A 20,378-nucleotide genomic window follows, 5' to 3' on the forward strand; every position below is an offset into this window, starting at 1 on the left:
CTCGTTTTGCTTTTGTTGATGTTCATCTTATATTCTCCTTTCAAGACACTGTCCATTCCGTTCAACTGCTCTTCTGAGTCCTTTGCTGTCTCTGACAGAATTACACCGAGCGAGGTGGCGCAGTGGTTAGCACACTGGACTCGCATTCGGGAGGACGACGGTTCAATCCCGCGTCCGGCCATCCTGATTTAGGTTTTCCGTGATTTACCTAAATCGCTCCAGGCAAATGCCGGGATGGTTCTTCTGAAAGGGCACGGCTGACTTCCTTCCCTGTCCTTCCCTACTCCGATGAGACCGATGACCTCGCTGTTTGGTCTCTTCCCCCAAAACCAACCAACCAACAGAATTACAATGTCATCGGCGAACCTCAAAGTTTTTATTTCTACTCCATGGATTTTAATACCTACTCCGAATTTTTCTTTTGTTTCCTGCACTGCTTGCTCAATATACAGATTGAATAACATCGGGGAGAGGCTACAACCCTGTCTCACTCCCTTCCCACCCACTGCTTCCCTTTCATGCCCCCTCAACTCTTATGACTGCCATCTGGTTTCTGTACAAATTGTAAATAGCCTTTCGCTTCCTGTATTTTATCAATGCCTCCTTTAGAATTTGAAAGAGAGTATTCCAGTCAACATTGTCAAAAGCTTTCTCTAAGTCTACAAATGCTAGAAATATAGGTTTGCCTTTCCTTAATCTTTCTTCTAAGATAAGTCGTAGGGTTGGTATTGCCTCACGTGTTCCAACATTTCTACGGAATCCAAACTGATCTTCCTCAAGGTCGGCTTTTACCAGTTTTTCCATTTGTCTGTAAAGAATTTGCATTAGTATTTTGCAGCTGCGACTTATTAAACTGATAGTTTGGTAATTTTCACATCTGTCAACACCTGCTTTCTTTGGGATTGGAATTATTATATTCTTCTTGAAGTCTGAGGGTATTTCACCTGTCTCATACATCTTGCTCACCAGATGGTAGAGTTTTGTCAGGGCTGGCTCTCCCAAGGCTGTCAGTAGTTCTAATGGAATGTTGTCTACTCCCGGGGCCTTGTTTCGACTCAGGTCTTTCAGTGCTCTGTCAAACTCTTCACGCAGTATTATATCTCCCATTTCATCTTCATCTACATCCTCTTCCATTTCCATAATATTGTCCTCAAGTACATCGCCCTTGTATAGACCCTCTATATACTCCTTCCACCTTTCTGCTTTCCCTTCTTCGCTTAGAACGGGGTTTCCATCGGAGCTATTGATATTCATACAAGTGGCTCTCTTTTCTCCAAAGGTCTCTTTAATTTTCCTGTAGGCAGTATCTATCTTACCCCTAGTGAGATAAGCCTCCACATCCTTACATTTGTCCTCCAGCCATCCCTGCTTAGCCATTTTGCACTTCCTGTCAATCTCATTTTTGAGACGTTTGTACTCCTTTTTACCTGCTTCATTTACTGCATTTTTATATTTTCTCCTTTCATCAATTAAATTCAATATTTCTTCTGTTACCCAAGGATTTCTACTAGCCCTCGTCTTTTTACCTACTTGATCCTCTGCTGCCTTCACTACTTCATCCCTCGGAGCTACCCAACTTCTTCTACTCTATTTCTTTCCCCCATTCTTGTCAATTGTTCCCTTATGCTCTCCCTGAAACTCTGTACAACCTCTGGTTCTTTCAGTTTATCCAGGTCCCATCTCCTTAAATTCCCACCTTCTTGCTCTTTCTTCAGTTTTAATCTACAGTTCATAACCAATAGATTGTGGTCAGAGTCCACATCTGCCCCTGGAAATATCTTACAATTTAAAACCTGGTTCCTAAATCTCTGTCTTACCATTATATGATCTATCTGATACCTGTCAGTATCTCCAGGATTCTTCCATGTATACAACCTTCTTGAACCAAGTGTTAGCTACGATTAAGTTATGCTCTGTGCAAAATTCTACCAGGGGGCTTCCTCTTTCATTTCTTACCCCAATCCATATTCACCTACTATGTTTCCTTCTATCCCTTTTCCTACTGTTGAATTCCAGTCACCCATGACTATTAAATTTTCGTCTCCTTCACTTCCTCAATCATTTCTTTTATCTCATCATACACCTCATCAATTTCTACACCATCTGCAGAGCTAGTTGGCATATAAACTTGTACTAATGTAGTAGGCATGGGCTTCGTGTCTATCTTGGTCACAATAATGCGTTCACTATGCTGTTTGTAGTAGCTTACCCGCATTCCTATTTTCCTATTCATTATTAAACCTACTCCTGCATTACCCCTATTTGATTTTGTATTAAAACCCTGTATTCACCTGACCAAAAGTCTTGTTCCTCCTGCCACTGAACTTCACTAATTCCCACCATATCTAACTTTAACCTATCCATTTCCCTTTTTAAATTTTCTAACCTACCTGCCCGATTAAGGGATCTGACGTTCCACGCTCCGATCCGTAGAACGCCAGTTTTCTTTCTCCTGATAACGACATCCTCTTGAGTAGTCCCCGCCCGGAGATCCGAATGGGGGACTATTTTACCTCCGGAATATTTTACCCAAGAGGACGCCACCATCATTTAACCATACAGTAAAGCTGCATGCCCTCGGGAAAAATTACGGCTGTAGCTTCCCCTTGCTTTCAGCTGTTCGCAGTACCAGCACAGTTTTAGTTAATGTTACAAGGCCAGATCAGTCAATCATCCAGACTGTTGCCCCTGAAACTACTGAAAAGGCTGCTGCCCCTCTTCAGGAACCACACGTTTGTCTGGCCTCTCAACAGATACCCCTCCATTGTGGTTCCACCTACGGTACGGCCATCTGTATCGCTGAGGCATGCAAACCTCCCCACCAACGGCAAGGTCCATGGTTCATGGGGGAGGTATTAACAGTAGTCCCCCAAAAATGCAACTGAAAGTACAAAAGGTGATGTATGCAAAACTCTCTATAATAGGGAGAGCACCACAAAGAGATGACATTTTTGGTGGCACAACCTTTTTGTACAGAAACCTTGTGAAAGATAACCTGAGAGTGAGCTTTTTTTTTCTGTGTACCATCACCATCAACACATATTTCACTCTATTTTAACCATCTCACCTGACTATGGTGCCTTAAATTCCAAAAAGCACAAAAAAATGAACACTTACAATAATTATTTTGTTCTCAGTTGCCATTCTTAAACACAAATAGTTACTCTTCGCCAGTATTGTCTATATTTAAAAGATTAATGAAGTTATGAGCTTCTTCACAATCTCTTTGTCATCCTTAAACTTTTATTAGTTTCAGAACTCTTGAATATTTCTTGTGTGTACTGCTATGCACCCCAACAAATTATATGAAATGTCTAACATTGTAACAAAAATCCATCTCAGCTACTCTTCGTATATTTTACTTACCACTAACAGTTCTGAGCAATGGCTCGTTCTCAAGTGGTACCTGGACATAATCAGGCTATTATTGACATGTACATCCACGTATCTGGATACAAATGTACAATTTTGGTTGCTTCCACAAGATTTACTTGTGGTATAAGATCTTAAATATTAGTTTTCAATTACGATCTACGTTTGTTTCATCATGGTTGTGCATGATTGTTACAATATCGGTTTGTGTGTCAATGATATAGTTTTTGTTTCTTTTTTTTTTTTTTTTTTTTTTTTTTAATTTATACCTTTGATGTAAATCAATATTATAATATTCCTGCATAAGTATGACAAAACAAAACTAGGTCATAACTGAAGAACAACTAAAAACCATACAGTTTCTGACACAAAAAATATAAAAGATCAAAGTGAATCGCTCTGAATATGAGGAGGAAATGAAATGAATGATTCAGATGGGGAGGGTGGCATAAAGCTGTTGCCTTTTCTCCTGAGGCAAGCTGGCTCACAACTGTTGTACAAAGTCATTGATATCCTGGATAATGGCACTGGGACTGATTTGATATGGAAGCTGGTCCCATGTTCTATCCGGGAACATGTTTGAGGATATTGCTGGCAATGGAAGTACTTCTACATCAAGCAGACAGTTCATAGAGACATGTACTATGTGTTGTTGAGCATTACCCTATTGAAAGACGGAACCCTGATACTGTTCATGAGAGGTGACAGATGTCAATGACATACTGTTATGCCATCAGAGTTTTCTCAATCACTACCAGAAGTCATACCTGATGGACCCCCTCCACCATGACAGCAAGAGTAACGCCAGTCTCTCTCCAAAACAGTGGAAGAATGGGACCTCTACCACGGCCACGGCCACCGCTGTATTCGCCAGTGAACGTAATGTGGTGTCACTCATCAACAGTCCATGATTCAGAGTCATGAAACCATTCCAAATGTGGCCATTTGTGGTATGGTGTTACTGGTAGCCTATGCAAGTGAAGGTAATTCCTAAGTCTGTTGGCTGTTAGTCTCTGACCAATTGTGTGGGATGACACAGAATGCTGCAGAGAATCCATTACTTACTCTCGGACTACAGGCCCAGATGTGAAGTGGTTATGCTGTGCTTGGTGTACAATATGGTATGTATGTGTATGTGTGTGTGTGTGTGTGTGTGTGTGTGTGTGTGTGTGTGTGTGTGTTGGGGGTAGGGCCATAGAGGGAGGAGGGGACGGGGGGGGGGGGGGGGGGGGACTCGTCTCGTACACCCACTGATAATAATCTGGTTGTATCTAGATATCACTTGAGAATGAGCCATCGCTCAAAACCATAGTGGCAAATAAAACATTAAAAAAACAGCTCTGATTGATTGTTACACAATAGTATAAACTTCATACATTTTTAAAGTCTGTCTCAATTTTGAAATGGTGCTGAAAAGCTTTATACCAATCACAGTGTTACTGAGTTTATTAATATTTATTTTCTTTGAGATGCCACAGCAAAGATGAATGTTAGATATGTAAATGAATGTCAACTATATTAATTGATCTACCTTCTTCTTCCATTCCTTCACAATTCACTCTTGCTAATATCTGCCAAATCATTTACAGCTCCTGTGCCCATGAGTAAGACGTAGTAATTAATATTATGATTTAAGGAAGGAAAGAAAATTACAGTTTCTGTCTCTCTATGACCGGTTCGACAGAGACAGAACACAAACTCTGATTGTACAAGGATGGAGAAAGAATTTGGATGTGTCCTTCAGTGTATTTGTCCCATTTTAAATGTACACCAAATGTAAATGTCTTACATAACTGTCTACAATTATCATTATTATGCTTCGTGTACTGAAATCATTGTAATTGTGCCTTGTAAAACTTGACTTATTCCATATCATAGCAATGTGCTTACTGAATGGACATGTGTAACTGTAATTGCAAAATATATACAACCTGTTGTTCCTTCAAACACAGGGTCATTGTAGATGGAGCACTAGTACACATCTTGAGTGGAACAAACTTATTGACACAAGGGGCATTTACGGATATATAAACCAATATGCTATAGCGTTTCTCACGAACATGAATGTAGTGTTTCATATTGCCTCCAACTAGATTTGTACAGGAATAGTTACCTAGTCATCACAGTTGGAGCTGAAGCTTCAAAACTGAATTTTACAAACTTTACTGGACATCAACACAATAGCAAAAACTAGCTTCCTCATACAGACACATGCAAATTAAGCTTCAGGGTATCCACAAATATGACATAATTTACAACACAAAACAGTTTGATGTGATACATACCAACTGGGATTCCACACAAATCTGCCTGCAGCTGCATAATTGTATCATTTACAGTTAAACCACCATCCACAAGAAGTCTTGTTAGTGGAATTCCACAATCTTTATTCATAGCATTTAAGATGTCTCGTGTCTGAAAGCATACTGCTTCCATAGCAGCCTTCACAATATCTGCTTTAGTTGTTTCTTCTGACAGGCCGCATATAACACTGAAATAATAATAATATTCATTTTCTTCCTTCATGTTAATCTTACACTCAAAGTTAGAAAAGTTACAAAAAAGAGAATTCACTTAAGAAAACTGTAAATGACAAGGAGGCAATATGGCTGGACTTCATTTATCTTCAGGAGATAAAGTACTATTATTCCTGAGAGACGAAATAAAAGTCCAAAAATTATTTCCTAGCTTCTGGAACCTTAAACTCCTTCATCACTGAGGAAAGACAGACAGGTTTTGGAAGGTTGGGCTGCAAAGTCAAGTCACCCAGACCCCAAGATGAGACAGACCAACCTGATGCCACACTTCTAGCTTCAGCTGCCAGAGGTTGCAGTTGTGTTTGCGAGTTTCGTTTGCATGTGTGCGTGTGCGTGTGTGTGTTTGTGTGTCTGTTGTCTATTTTTGACAAAGTTTATATTGTGACAGTCTTTTTTGTTGTGCCTATCTGCGACTCAGCATCTCTGCTATATGGTGAGTGGCAACTTTCCTTTTCATAATATCGGTACATTCCTTCCTGGATTTTCCATTGTTTGATTATTAGAGGGCTAATTGATGTAGAAACTAAAATTTAAATTTAACCTTTGGTGTAAACATTCATTGACAAAATAAACCAAGGATTGAAGTGAAAGCATTTACTGACAAAATAAACTGAGGATTGGACACTGGTTTCAACTGTGAATTTAGAGATGTAGTGTCAGCATCTAATCCATGTATACTGGCACAATGATTACAATGAACAAAGATTATTTACCCAGTGAGGCTCAGTCATACCTGGACTGTTTTCCATCACAAGACATTTGGGAGGAAGGAGCCACAAAGTAACTGCTAAGTAAACTTTGAAGAGAGAAGAAATAATCTCTTATGAAAACATTTATTCTTGCCATTTTTTTGTCATATTTCATTGATATTTGATGGGGATCACAATATAAAAAACTAAATATGTCTTTAGTTTCATCACAGTTACATTTATCTAAGAAAATATGGTACATACTTTTTGAAGGAACAAAAAGTTAAGAATATGGGTAATACAAGAGTAATATGTATTGGAAGAGTTTAATGTACATGAGCCAAAAAGAATTGGCAGCTACTAATTCTTGCTATGGGTGAGGTCAAGGTACATGGAAAACTATGGTGCACAAGCTCATGTCTCAATTTACTGACATCATAACAAAACTTGTAACCTGACTGGTACATGTTTCTAGATAAGGATGGCTATCAAGGACTCTCAAGAAAAGCTTTAGTTTCTACATAATTTTGCTGTTTCTGAAACAGAAAGTTGTATGAATAAGCAATTGAAAGAAGTGAGTGTGCTGTGTTTTGTCAAACATCCACAACTGATTCCTATGTACAATGATTTGTTAATAAATACATACTGAATTACATGTGTGGAGCTAGAAGAATACTATGAATTACACGACACTTTTCTACTCTGTAGTGGAGCATATGCTGCAATGAACATTTCTGATAAATTAAATATATAATAACATATAATGTTTGTAGGTGTATGGAATTTTTGCCGTTGGGTATCTGTCTCTTTCTTTATTGTTGCAGTATGGTATCAATTATTTCACATTGTAATTTTTGTGATGTGAGGTTAAATTAATTCTTTTTTGATTCCTTTTTTGAGATAAATATGCTGAAATAATGAATGTACAACTGATTCTGTCATAATGAGATTTTCACTCTGCAGCGGAGTGTGCGCTGATATGAAACTTCCTGGCAGATTAAAACTGTGTGCCCGACCGAGACTCGAACTCGGGACCTTTGCCTTTCGCGGGCAAGTGCTCTACCATCTGAGCTACCGAAGCACGACTCACGCCCGGTACTCACAGCTTTACTTCTGCCAGTACCTCGTCTCCTACCTTCCAAACTTTATCAGCGCACACTCCGCTGCAGAGGGAAAATCTCATTCTGGAAACATCCCCCAGGCTGTGGCTAAGCCATGTCTCCGCAATATCCTTTCTTTCAGGAGTGCTAGTTCTGCAAGTTTCGCAGGAGAGCTTCTGTAAAGTTTGGAAGGTAGGAGACGAGGTACTGGCAGAAGTAAAGCTGTGAGTACCGGGCCTGAGTCGTGCTTCGGTAGCTCATATGGTAGAGCACTTGCCCGCGAAAGGCAAAGGTCCCGAGTTCGAGTCTCGGTCGAGCACACAGTTTTAATCTGCCAGGAAGTTTGATTCTGTCATGTCCAAATGCAGCCATGGAACAATTTTATTCTTTGTGTTCATGGCATAAAATTGTAAAGTTTTAAGATTTTATGTCATTTTATGTAAATCTGAACTCCAGTAATAACCACACCAAATTTTAAAATGTAGATCATCAATTATAACAAAGACTGATGTTTCAGTATGCTTGATGTATATCCTTATAGTATCTTTATCAAAAGTAATATTTTGTATTCAGAAATAAGTAAATACAGATCTGTTGAAGACTTGAACCAATAAACAAATCATGTATTAAAACTTAAAATTTTCCACATTCAATATACAAAATTTCAGAAGTGGAAGAGCCCACAGAAGTAGGGTGGGAGTGTCTCCTCATAGCATTCAGTATGCACATTCCTGTCAGCTGACTCCATTTTAGTCCCAAAAAGCTGTCTGTGTAGAATCAAAGTTGCTGGTTGTCTGTTGTGGTGTTGTTGCCACCACTGACATCAGTACCAGGTTAAGTCAGTAGACATGAGCAATAACTGGACTATTTGCTATTAGTATCGATCACTTGCTTACTCTTCATGAGCCCACAACCACCACTGCTCATTCTGCATGATGTACCACATAAAATGTTGGCCGATGTAGGACCCTCAGTGTTCCTTTACCCATCACTACTCCTGAGGAGGGAAGAAAACTGACAAGTTTCCATTGGGTGAAGCAGTGACCAGTAATGTTTGTGAAAATTTGTGTGTGGTATCCAAATGTAGGCTGATGCAGACAACATTCTTCCATTGAAGCATTTTTCTTCAGTAATGCAGCAGAGCAAGACCCAGCAGTGAAGACAGGAGTGCCGCAAACACTGGCTTTGCTTGGTGGGTATGTGAATTGCAATGATGACAAATTTTTATTAACTAGAGAATCCGGATAATCAGTAATGACAGATACACAGCAAGGTGTGGATTTACAAGCTTACAGAGCAATAACACTCAGAAATTTGTCAGTTAAAAGGAGCTACAAGAGGTAGAAAGGACGCAGGTCAAGTAAATAGCTGCCTCGGAGTATGACCAATGAAAGTGCACAGTTCTAGTTTTTCATAAAAGATCAGATAAGTATGTTCACATGCTTTCAGTAAACTTGAGAATGCAGCAAATTTAGCATCTTGGAGAAACTCTGACAAAGAAACTGTGGCCAAATTGTCAATCCAAGATGAAGTACTTGACTTTATTACACTTGATTCTATGTCCAGTCATGCAGTTACTTATTGCAATTTTAAACAGTCACACTACAAGAGGAAAAACACTGTGAGGTTTTACATGACACAACTGCATAGTATGCTTATTTTGGACAGAGAATCCACCCAATAATTTGTGAATTGCATTAGAAAAACTAATGCTAATATGTATGAGCTCAGGAAGACAATTCACACAATGGGACAAAACTGTTAGAAGCTCTGGACAAATGGCATTAGATACATTTTCTGAAAGGGCTCCAGGTTGAACTCGACTGAGTAGTACGATTGGCATGTTGTAAAACAAATGGAGAAGCAATATAAACAGCAATTCAATTTTTTGAAGAGCTACAGAGACCTCAAATTAATCACAAATTGTGGGAAATCAGCTATCATGAGAACAGGCAATAAAGTACAACTTCTCATACGAAAAGCATTTGACGTTTACCTGCAGAGTAGAAGGACACGCAGTTTGAAAGTGTAAGAAGGGAACACAAGACTGAAAGTGAAGAGCTTTTGGAGGAGTACACCAAAGGCTGATGGGACAAAGGGCCACTCCTTTACCACTGCCCCCCCCCCCTTTCCCCAAGAAATATTAGTTATTGTGAGCTCCACTATTCCAAAGGCCTCCTTGCCAACACAATTTACCAGGGGAAAAATATGTTTCCTTTTTTGGATGTGGTGCAAAATATTCAAGGACAAAAGTTGGTGGCAAGCAACCTGTACAATTGAAGGGTTAAATGGCAACCACGTGCACAATTGTGGAAAAGTTCTGACTGGCTTTGTGACAGGCCAAGATGATTACATGATGGAAATGCTTGTGATACGGAGTAGAGAAAAATGCTGTGAAGGTATATTAAAGTTGTATTTCATGGTAGCTAACCACACTCTGATCAGTATAGAAGAAAGAGAATCCCGTTCGCTCATAACAATTATCGTGAACTTGTAATGTAACAGACAAACAGACGTCATTTTATTTTATTATACACTAAAGTCGTGTTAAAAAAGCTTTTGCTTAAGATAATACCAAGTTAGGTGTTGCGATCAATAATCGATATTGGAATTGTATGTTCTTTGTAGCTTATGACCGTGATCTTTGGTCTACAACGGGTTTTCGGCCACTTGAGTGTTGGCCACGGTTGAGTGTAGTTGTGTATATAGTTTTGGCAATAAATGTGTTTTTGATACAAAGAAACCGTGGAATACTGCGTCATTTTTCGATAGTCCAGTAATAATTAAAAAACCCGCACCTTTTCTTGGACCCAGAGCAGCAAAGGAATCATCGCCTAGACAACGAGAAGCCACATGGACAATGCAGACTCAGCAGCATCAACAAAGGAGACATCATGGCCAGCTCTACTAAAGTACTATACAGCCATTAGCCACACCGTAACGGTGTCCTTATGGAGATAACTTTTCCTGCACAGTAGAGCGGGTTCATGACTACTGGGGGCTCTTTGCCGGGATTAAGACATTTATATGTACTGGATTGACGAAATCTGTTGTGCAGAAGTCTAATGACCACGTGGTACGAAGAAGTGCTATACATGGAAGTCAAGGGACACGAAACGAAGCAATAAAGTGGACTGACGACACGTGTGAGGACCCAGACTTAAAAGATAAGTACATTTGTGTAGTGCTGTTTATTCCTTTTATTATTTTGTGTGTGAAATTTCACGAAAATGACCACTGTGAAAGAGGAAAGTGGTGCTGAATCCGAGCAGGATTGTGAAAATTTGTTAGTCTTTGGGGACGTAGACATGCCGATAAAAACGGAAGATGAGTCAGTCAAAGAAGCGGATCAAAGTCTTAATTCATCAGAACGTGAGACGTCGGACATTAAATCGTTGTTACAAATGATGGAACAATCGTTAGCTTTAAATCAGATTATTGCAGCCCGCTTACAAGCTAATGAAGAACAATTGCAAAGCATGAATCACACGGTCGCGGACAGTTTTCGTGTTATAAATCAGAAAGTGTCACGTCTAGAGGGAGCTATGAACAAAAAATTTGATAATGTCTTACTTTGGGGTAATAAACTTCGCAACGATATATCAATGATAGACAAGAAACTTAGCAAGGCAGAAACAAAGATTTTGGCGGTAGAATCTAAAGTGGGAGAAGTAAAATCTAGTCTGAGTAACAAAATTCAGTCTGTAAAAAATAAACTGGTCACAGACAGAAAATTGCAAAGTGTTTTGTTAATGTTAATAGTCAAATAGATACAGTTTGTGTAAATGTAAAAGCTGTGGCAGTAGATCTTGAAAGTAGAGTAGACTCGAAACTAAATGTTGTGAATGATAAAGTGGAAACAGTCAGTAACACAGTAAAACTCCACGAGATTGAAACTAAGACAGATGTTAGTGAATTAAAAAGTACAGTATCAGAGTTAAACCAAAAGTTTGAAATATTTAGCAATGATGTAGCTACCAAAAATTTTTCTATGAACACATGTACCTTATTATCCAATATTCCATTTAAAAACTTTTCTAATGAGTGTAGTTTGCATCCTGTTGACTTTCTGCAGAGTTGTAGAGACAATTTTTTGCCCAATATGAGTGAAAGTTTCAAAATTAAGTTTGTTAAAAAATTTTTGGAGGGGGAATCTTTGCCATGGGCCAATCAAAATTTTTCTACGGACATGTCTTATGCAGAATTTGAAATTGAGTTCTTAAAACGGTTCTGGTCAGAAACTGAACAAGCCAGGATAAAGAGCGAGTTCCTGAATGGACCAAATTATAGAGAAACACAGGGGACTATGAAACAGTTTTGTAAGAATCAACTGAAGAAACTTGTACATTTGAGTAAACCCTTTGATGAGCTCACACAGATAGATGCTTTAAAGAGAAGGTTGCCAACAGATGTGCAATGGGACCTAGTGTATGGACCAGATGACAACATTGAACAATTTTTAAACTATGTGGACAAACTTGACAGGATTATAGACACAGTGGGGAAACCAAAAAACTATTTCAATCACGCACAAAGAGGTGGGGATCATAGTTGGGGAAACACTAATTTTAACAGGAGGGAAAACGGTAGGCCTAACAACCATAGTTTTCATCATAGGGAACAAAATAGTCACAATATTAATAATAATTTCCATTCAAGGGAAAACTATAATTTCCATTCAAGAGGACAATCTGGGAACAATTGAAACAGAAGTAATAACAGGGAGTCTGAAAACAGGAATTGGCGTGAACATAGTGACACCAGGAGCGAAAATGCTATGGGAAGTCATGAAGTAAAAAGCTAGCATGCGCTCCATTGTCGGTCCACAAGGTAGGGGCGAAAAGCATAGATAATAGATGGACCAATAACAGTGACTACGTTGCACCAAGAGATACGTCTCAAGTAATGAGTAGTTATCTTATGAATGTGTACTACCCTCTAAACACAGTACCTGTTAAGAATGAACACATTGGTTATAATAAAGAGCCACAGAAAATAATTGACTTAGTTGAATTTTATGAATGGGCAGAAGCTTGTAGTTTGTCAGAGGACCAGCAGGTTAACGATTTAAATGATTTAGGAATTGATGCACTGATGAAGGAACCAGGTGAGCAAATTGTTGACACTGATTTAATGAGCAAACTTGGGTGTGAAAGCAACATTTTAAGTTTTCGGGAGAGAGAGGTTGATGATTGTAGTATTTGGGAAAATGAAGATTTAATGATACTTGATGATGGTGAAAAACATTTTGTTTGCTTGAAAGAGGAAATGGAGGCATTAGGTGTTGTGGGAGAAACTGATATGCATGTTGTAGATGTACCCAAGGATGTTATTAACAGTTTAAGTGGTGTTAATGCTAGTGTCACAACCAATAGGCTCTGTAATCCAACATCTTATGAAGGAACCTGGGCAGTTGATAAAGATTCCCTGAACAGTAAAACTGACCGTGCAAGTAGGCTACCATTTGCAATGAACAAAGGTGAATTATTTCTTTATAATATGTCGCTAAATAGTGATGCAATTAAAAATGATAGCAATTTTAGAAAAATGATTCTTAATATGTCTCAAATATTATATCCTGATTGGTGGCAAAACACTAAACATATTATTGTTGAACAACTGAAGGATAAATACCTTAGTGGTGAGCAATGTTATATGGGTGAAAATATTTGGATCAATGAAATTATCAATGCAAGCGACAGTGCTAATGATGTGTGTATTAATGTAATGACCGTAGATAATAAAGGTGACAGTAATATAGGTACTTGTAAGTCAGAAAGTCATTGTTTCAGTGAAATTCAAAATGATTTATTGTATGAATATGTTCAGCCTGAAAAAGGTGATGATATAGGTAGTCCGTTCTTAGAGCAAAAGTTGGTACCTGGGAAGGCAAGTGCCTTATAGACACAGGGAGTCAGGTGTCAGGAATATCTGAAATTCTAAGCAAAAAGCTGAAGTGCGAGAAAGATTACATTGAAATGCCAGTCATTGGGGTGAAAATAAGAGGGGCTACAGGAAAACATAGTAAAACTGTGAAAAGACAAACTTTGTTATCTTTTACAATTGAGGGAGTCACATTTACACATGGATGCCTAATTATACCAGGCCTCAGTGAGGACTGTATTCTTGGGATGTCATGGATTCAGAGTGTAGATGCAAGATTTGACTGGGGAGGACAAAAACTTATCATAACACCACCAAATGGGGGGTGTATCTCCACCGAGTTTGTCAGATCAAATACAGTTTGTGTAATGATAAATTTAACACTATAAATCTTGTAAAGGAGAAAAGATATGTTGACAAACACATAACAGAGCTAGTTTTAAGTGAAGTAGATTTCAACACACTGGTAAACACAAAGATTTCCGAAGCTAGCGGTCTAAGCAATGAGCAAAAACAGGAACTGGAGTCTTTGTTATGGGAATACAGTGATGTCTTTAGCAACATTCCAGGGAAAGTTAGGGGTTACGAATGTACTTTGCAAGTAAGACCACATGACCCATTTGTCATAAAACCATATGGTGTGCCCATAGCAAAACGTACAGCAGTTGAGAAAGAATTACATAAGATGGAAGTGTGTGGCATTATTGAAAGGAGTATCAGTGCTTATAATAACCCTCTGGTAGTTGTGTCAAAGAGGGGTGGGGGAGTGAGAATAGTTCTTGACTCCAGGCCTTTAAACAAGATCTTATACAGGGAAACAGACCACCCTGAAAACATTGATGAGCTGTTGCACAAGTTCAAGGACATAAAATTAATGTCAAGTCTAGACTTAACCTCAGGCTTTCACCAAGTACCCCTGGCACCCAAATCTAGGAAATACACTGCTTTTCTTTACAATGGCCGTTGCTATCAGTATTGTGTAGTCCTATTTGGCTTGAACTCATCGGTAGCAGAATTCATTAGAGCTTTAGACCATGTGCTTGGGCAGGAACTTGTATCCAAATTAGTGATTTATGTAGATGACATTTTAGTAACTGGACAAGATTGGAATGAGCATCTTGGGCTTTTAAGACAGGCATGTGAGAAACTTAGAAGAGGGGGAATGACACTAAAACTAGAAAAGTGCAAATTTGCAGTACCTGAGTTAAAATTTTTGGGACATGTCATAACAGAAAAAGGAATTTTGGCTGATCCAGACAAAATTAAAGCTATTGCAGAGTTTCCTATACCCCGTAACAGAAAACAACTGAAATCATTTTATGGGCTATGTGGCTTCTACAGAAAATTTGTAAGTAAACAAAGCTTAAACACACCCTGTCTAAGTAACTTGTTAAAGAAGGACACTGTTTGGATATGGAGTAAAGATTGTCAAGAGGCTTTCGACATAATAAAAAAGGAACTGAATAACCAGAACCTGTTACACAGACCAGATTTCAATTTACCTTTCTGTTTACATACTGACAGCAGTGATTATGGGCTAGGTGCTGAATTATTTCAAGTAAAAGAAGTCAATGGGGAGACAGTTCATGCTACAATTGCATTTGCAAGCAGAATGTTACTGAAGCATGAAAAGAACTATACAGTAACAGAAAAAGAGCTATTAGCCATACAGTGGTCATTTTCAAAATTCAGGACCTATTTACTTGGACATAAGGTAATAGTATACTCTGATCATAAAGCCTTAAGCTATATACAGGAATGCAAGCTCTATCATGATAGGCTTACAAGATGGGCGTTGTATTTACAACAATTCAACTTTGAAATTAAGTATATTAAAGGCACTGACAACATAGTTGCGGATGCTCTATCAAGGCTACCAGTAGGAGGGGAAACAGAAATTTTTGATCAGAATGAAGAAAATCAGTTTAAAATGAGGTATATTAAAAGGGTCCCAGATGAAAAAGTTGTTAGATAATTGTGTGATAAAATCAGGAGGAACCAGAACCGTGATGCAAATTGGAAATTAGTAAAGAGCTGTTTAGGGAAAAAGAACTATGAAAAATTAGATAAGTACTATAAGGTGTTTAAAGGTACTCTGTTTAGGAGAACTGATGAAGACTCGGACAATTGGAAACTGTGCTGGCCTGAGGAGGAAGCTGAGAGGTTAATTAGATATACTCATGAGAGCTATGGTCATTGTGGCATACAGAAGTGTATGCAGAAATTACAAGAAAACATATACTCTACAATATGGCCAAGAAAGTTAGAAAAGAATCGTCAACTTGTGATAAGTGCCAACGAGTCAAAGTAAGTAACAGAAAATGTCAAGGTGAAATGCAAAACATTATTCCTGTACAACCTCTAGACTTAGTTGCTGTCGATTTCCGTGGGCCTCTTCCAAGGAGTAGGAGTGGCCACTGCTACATTTTTGTCATGGTAGATGTATTTACTAAACTAATCAAGTTGTATCCTGTCAGAAAAGCCACAGGTAAAGAGATAGTTACAAAAGTTGAAAAAGACTATTTCTTAAATGTTGGTAAACCAAAAGCAATCTTGTCGGATAACGGTTCTCAGTTTTCGTCAAAAGTTTGGAAAGCCTTTGTTGATAAATCGGGAATCAAACATGTTCAAATATCTGTATATAATCCATCGTCAAACCCAGCTGAGAGGTATATGCGTGAGATTGGTGGCTTATGTCGTACATATTGCAGTCAAACATCCTACATGGTACGACCATGTACGAGACTTTGAAGATGTTATGAACAGCTTGCAGCACACTTCCACAGGATTTTCACCTTATGAAACTATGTTTCATCTAAAACCAGACAACATTATCACTGAACTCATAGAATTTCTACCACGTACAATGATGACTATGCATGAACGTGAAGCCATAGTCAAAGAAACAATGATAAAACAGGGGGAAATTAGAAGAAGACGAGATGATGGCAAGATCAAAGCATCCAAGTTTAAAGTAGGAGATTATGTTTTAGTAAAAACACATGAGAAATCAAAAATTCTAACTTCTGAAATAAAGAAATTCTTTGATATATACATGGGTCCATTCGAGATTGCAGAGCATCCACACCCAAATGCATACCGGTTGGTGTATCCTAAATCCAGGAAAGTTCTCGGGCTGAGGAATATTGTTTCGTTGAAATTGTATAAACAAAAGGGATAAGACTAGCCTGAGAAAGTTAAAAGGTGACTCAAACAAAAGTTTTTCACTAGAAATTTTGTATATAAAAAATTGTCTGATTTTGATACAGTTTTGTGCCCTTGAAAATGTTTATTATTTGTTTAATATGTATTCACTGTATGAAGTGTTTGCAATGAATTTTCTGTGTAATATTCTAGCCATGTTAGTTTTTGATATTTCTGTATGTTTATGCAATTTGATTTATGTTTAATAATTTGTGTAATTTTAGTTTGTGTAACTCTCACACCACACTTGTTGAGACGTCATGTAAAATGCAAGCCACTAATCAGCACTAAATCTGTCTTGCAACAATTAAGTTTTTTAAATTTTTTACTCTTAAAGGCAGAGTCCTAATTACTACACACATAAGTGCTTGAAATGTCCAACTCTACAAGGAGACAATCATTTTCAGTAAACCACATGATTTACTGTATATTTCTCTCTCAACCACTGCAAATGCAAAGGCAGTAATATTTTTTAATTTTGATAAATACATACCATTCCAAAACTTTCATCCATGATTCTACCTTTGCACTTTTACTGTGAATATGAATCCTCGTAACAAACTGCCTGTAACTTTACTTTTGAAAACAATTGAATTTTTTTATCCTTGGAGTAATGTCTCTGTGATAAGATATTTTACACCCAATATGTTAATGCATTTGTATTACATGTTTATTGAATTTATTAGTATTTAAAGAATCTTTTTTTTGACCAGTTCATATCTGTGTAGTATTACTCAGACAGATACTGTAAACTTCTCCCACTAGATAAACATTACCAGACGGTTAACTATGTATCCTAACCATGTACTTACATATAAACATTATGTAACCAAAAGGTGATCTCTGTATGTGATTTTTAGATAACATGGCTTTATAGTCAATGAAGCGATACAAACAGCTAAGCTTTGGAAACAGACGCACTGCAGGACAAGCAGAAATCAGACCTTTTAACAGAAGCCACCTATGTGCAGATGGAAAATGTGGGACAGACTGTGAGTAGTGTGAAAAGTGGGCAACAAAAGAAAATAAAACAAGCCTGGAGTTAAAAGTTACAGTCTTTCAATGGTTTCATGTGAAGTGCTACAACATTATGGACCCTTCTAAGTGAAAATTGTGAATCTTCTTTCATATTTCATTTACTCTAAGGTTAAAAATTGTATGTTTTCCTTTACTGAGTATAACAATTTCAGTGTTAGCATAATTCAAAGGAAACAGTCCTATTAAAAATTTTAATTTATTTAAAAACATATTCTTGGCAGTTCCATTATTCTGGTGTCAGAATTTTGTTCGCATTTTCATACTTACAAAATTCTTGGGGGGCTATTGTAATGGAACTGACAAATAGACGTCATTTTATTTTATTATACACTGAAGTCGTGTTAAAAAAGCTTTTGCTTAAGATAATACTAAGTTAGGTGTTGCGATCAATAATCGATATTGGAACTGTATGTTCTTTGTAGCTTATGATCGTGATCTTTGGTCTACAACGGGTTTTCGGCCACTTGAGTGTTGGCCACGGTTGAGTGTAGTTGTGTATATAGTGTTGGCAATAAATGTGTTTTTGATACAAAGAAACCGTGGAATACTGCGTCATTTTTCGACAGTCCAGTAATAATTAAAAAACCCGCACCTTTTCTTGGACCCAGAGCAGCAAAGGAATCATCGCCTAGACAGCGAGAAACCACATGGACAATGCAGACTCAGCAGCATCAACAAAGGAGACATCATGGCCAGCTCTACTAAAGTACTATACAGCCATTAGCCACACCGTAACGGTGTCCTTATGGAGATAACTTTTCCTGCACAGTAGAGCGGGTTCGTGACAAACTCTAAAGATCAGACTCAAAGGAATGTTAGTGCTACTAAGATAATGCACAAATCAAGTAGCGATGCAGTTCTGCTGTTCCGAATCCCTGTACATTTGGCTGAATGTGAGTGCAACACCCTGCGAACAGGAAAAACTCTGTATACTGACATGAAGATGCCATAGTACGGGGAAGTAATGTGTTGTTAACAGACACATACTGAATGGTAACTTGCTACATCAGAGACACAGCTGTGCAGCAAGAACTGTCAGTGTTATTAAAGAAGAACCAAATAAGAATTGCATATTCCAGCAAGCATTACTAATATGAGTAACACTGAAGTGGAACTACCACAAGAAACTGTTGTTGCAGCAATACTGAATACAGTGCATAAGATGAAACTGAAGTACCTATTAACGAACAAGACATGTAGGTTGTTAATTATTGTCCACCTTAAGACAGTGTGAAGAAATTAACTGACAAAGCAACTGAACCATTTCACTCATTTATCACTCACTGCTACTTGCCTTCTCCAATATGTTTTGAGAACAGCACAATCTTCCAGCAACCCCTTTAGTTCAACAAAGGATACATATAGGAGAAGCAGTACCCATCACTCAATGAGCAAACAGAATTCCATATAGACACTTATCCTTGCTTTCCCCATGAACTGTGGACCTTGCCATTGGTGGGGAGGCTTGCGTGCCTCAGCGATACAGATAGCCGTATCGTAGGTGCAACCACAACGGAGGGGTATCTGTTGAGAGGCCAGACAAACGTGTGGTTCCTGAAGAGGGACAGCAGCCTTTTCAGTAGTTGCAGGGGCAACAGTCTGGATGATTGACTGATCTGGCCTTGTAACACTAACCTAAACGGCCTTGCTGTGCTGGTACTGCAAACGGCTGAAAGCAAGGGGAAACTACGGCCGTAATTTTTCCCGAGGGCATGCAGCTTTACTGTATGGTTAAATGATGATGGCATCCTCTTGGGTAAAATATTTCGGAGGTAAAATGGTCCCCCATTCGGATCTCCAGGCGGGGACTACTCAAGAGGATGTCGTTATCAGGAGAAAGAAAACTGCCGTTCTACGGATCGGAGCGTGGAATGTCAGATCCCTTAATCAGGCAGGTAGGTTAGAGAATTTAAAAAGGTAAATGGATAGGTTAAAGTTAGATATAGTGGGAATTAGTGAAGTTCGGTGGCAGGAGGAACAAGACTTCTGGTCAAGTGACTACAGAGTTATAAACACGAAATCAATTAGGGGTAATGCAGGAGTAGGTTTAATAATGAATAGGAAAATAGGAATGCGGGTAAGCTACTACAAACAGCATAGTGAACGCATTATTGTGGCCAAGATAGATACGAAGCCCAAGCCTACCACAGTAGTACAAGTTTATATGCCTACTAGCTCTGCAGATGGCAAAGAAATTGAAGAAATGTATGATGAGATAAAAGAAATTATTCAGATAGTGAAGGGAGACGAAAATTTAACAGTCATGGGTGACTGGAATTCATCACTAGGAAAAGGGAGAGAAGGAAACGTAGTAGGTGAATATGGATTGGGGGTAAGAAATGAAAGAGGAAGCCTCCTGGTAGAATTCTGCACAGAGCATAACTTAATCATACCTAACACTTGGTTCAAGAATCATAAAAGAAGATTGTATACATGGAAGAAGCCTGGAGATACTGACAGGTTTCGGATAGATTATATAATGGTAAGACAGAGATTTAGGAACCAGGTTTTAAATTGTAAGATATTTCCAGGGGCAGATGTGGACTCTGACCACA

At 38.4% G+C, this 20,378-nt stretch overlaps 1 protein-coding gene across 2 annotated transcripts in view; it reads right to left on the minus strand.

The window, feature by feature from the left end:
• LOC126480993 (glycerol kinase-like) overlaps positions 1-20,378 on the minus strand; it is a 168,300-nt gene that overhangs the window by 62,690 nt on the left and 85,232 nt on the right. For both annotated transcript variants that reach the window (XM_050104437.1, XM_050104436.1), the window contains exon 9: positions 5,658-5,863. In XM_050104437.1, coding sequence (XP_049960394.1) covers positions 5,658-5,863 — 206 coding nt within the window. The remainder of the gene's footprint in view (positions 1-5,657; positions 5,864-20,378) is intronic.

Source organism: Schistocerca serialis, chromosome 5, assembly GCF_023864345.2.
Source record: "Schistocerca serialis cubense isolate TAMUIC-IGC-003099 chromosome 5, iqSchSeri2.2, whole genome shotgun sequence".
Taxonomy (NCBI): Eukaryota; Metazoa; Arthropoda; class Insecta; order Orthoptera; family Acrididae; genus Schistocerca; species Schistocerca serialis.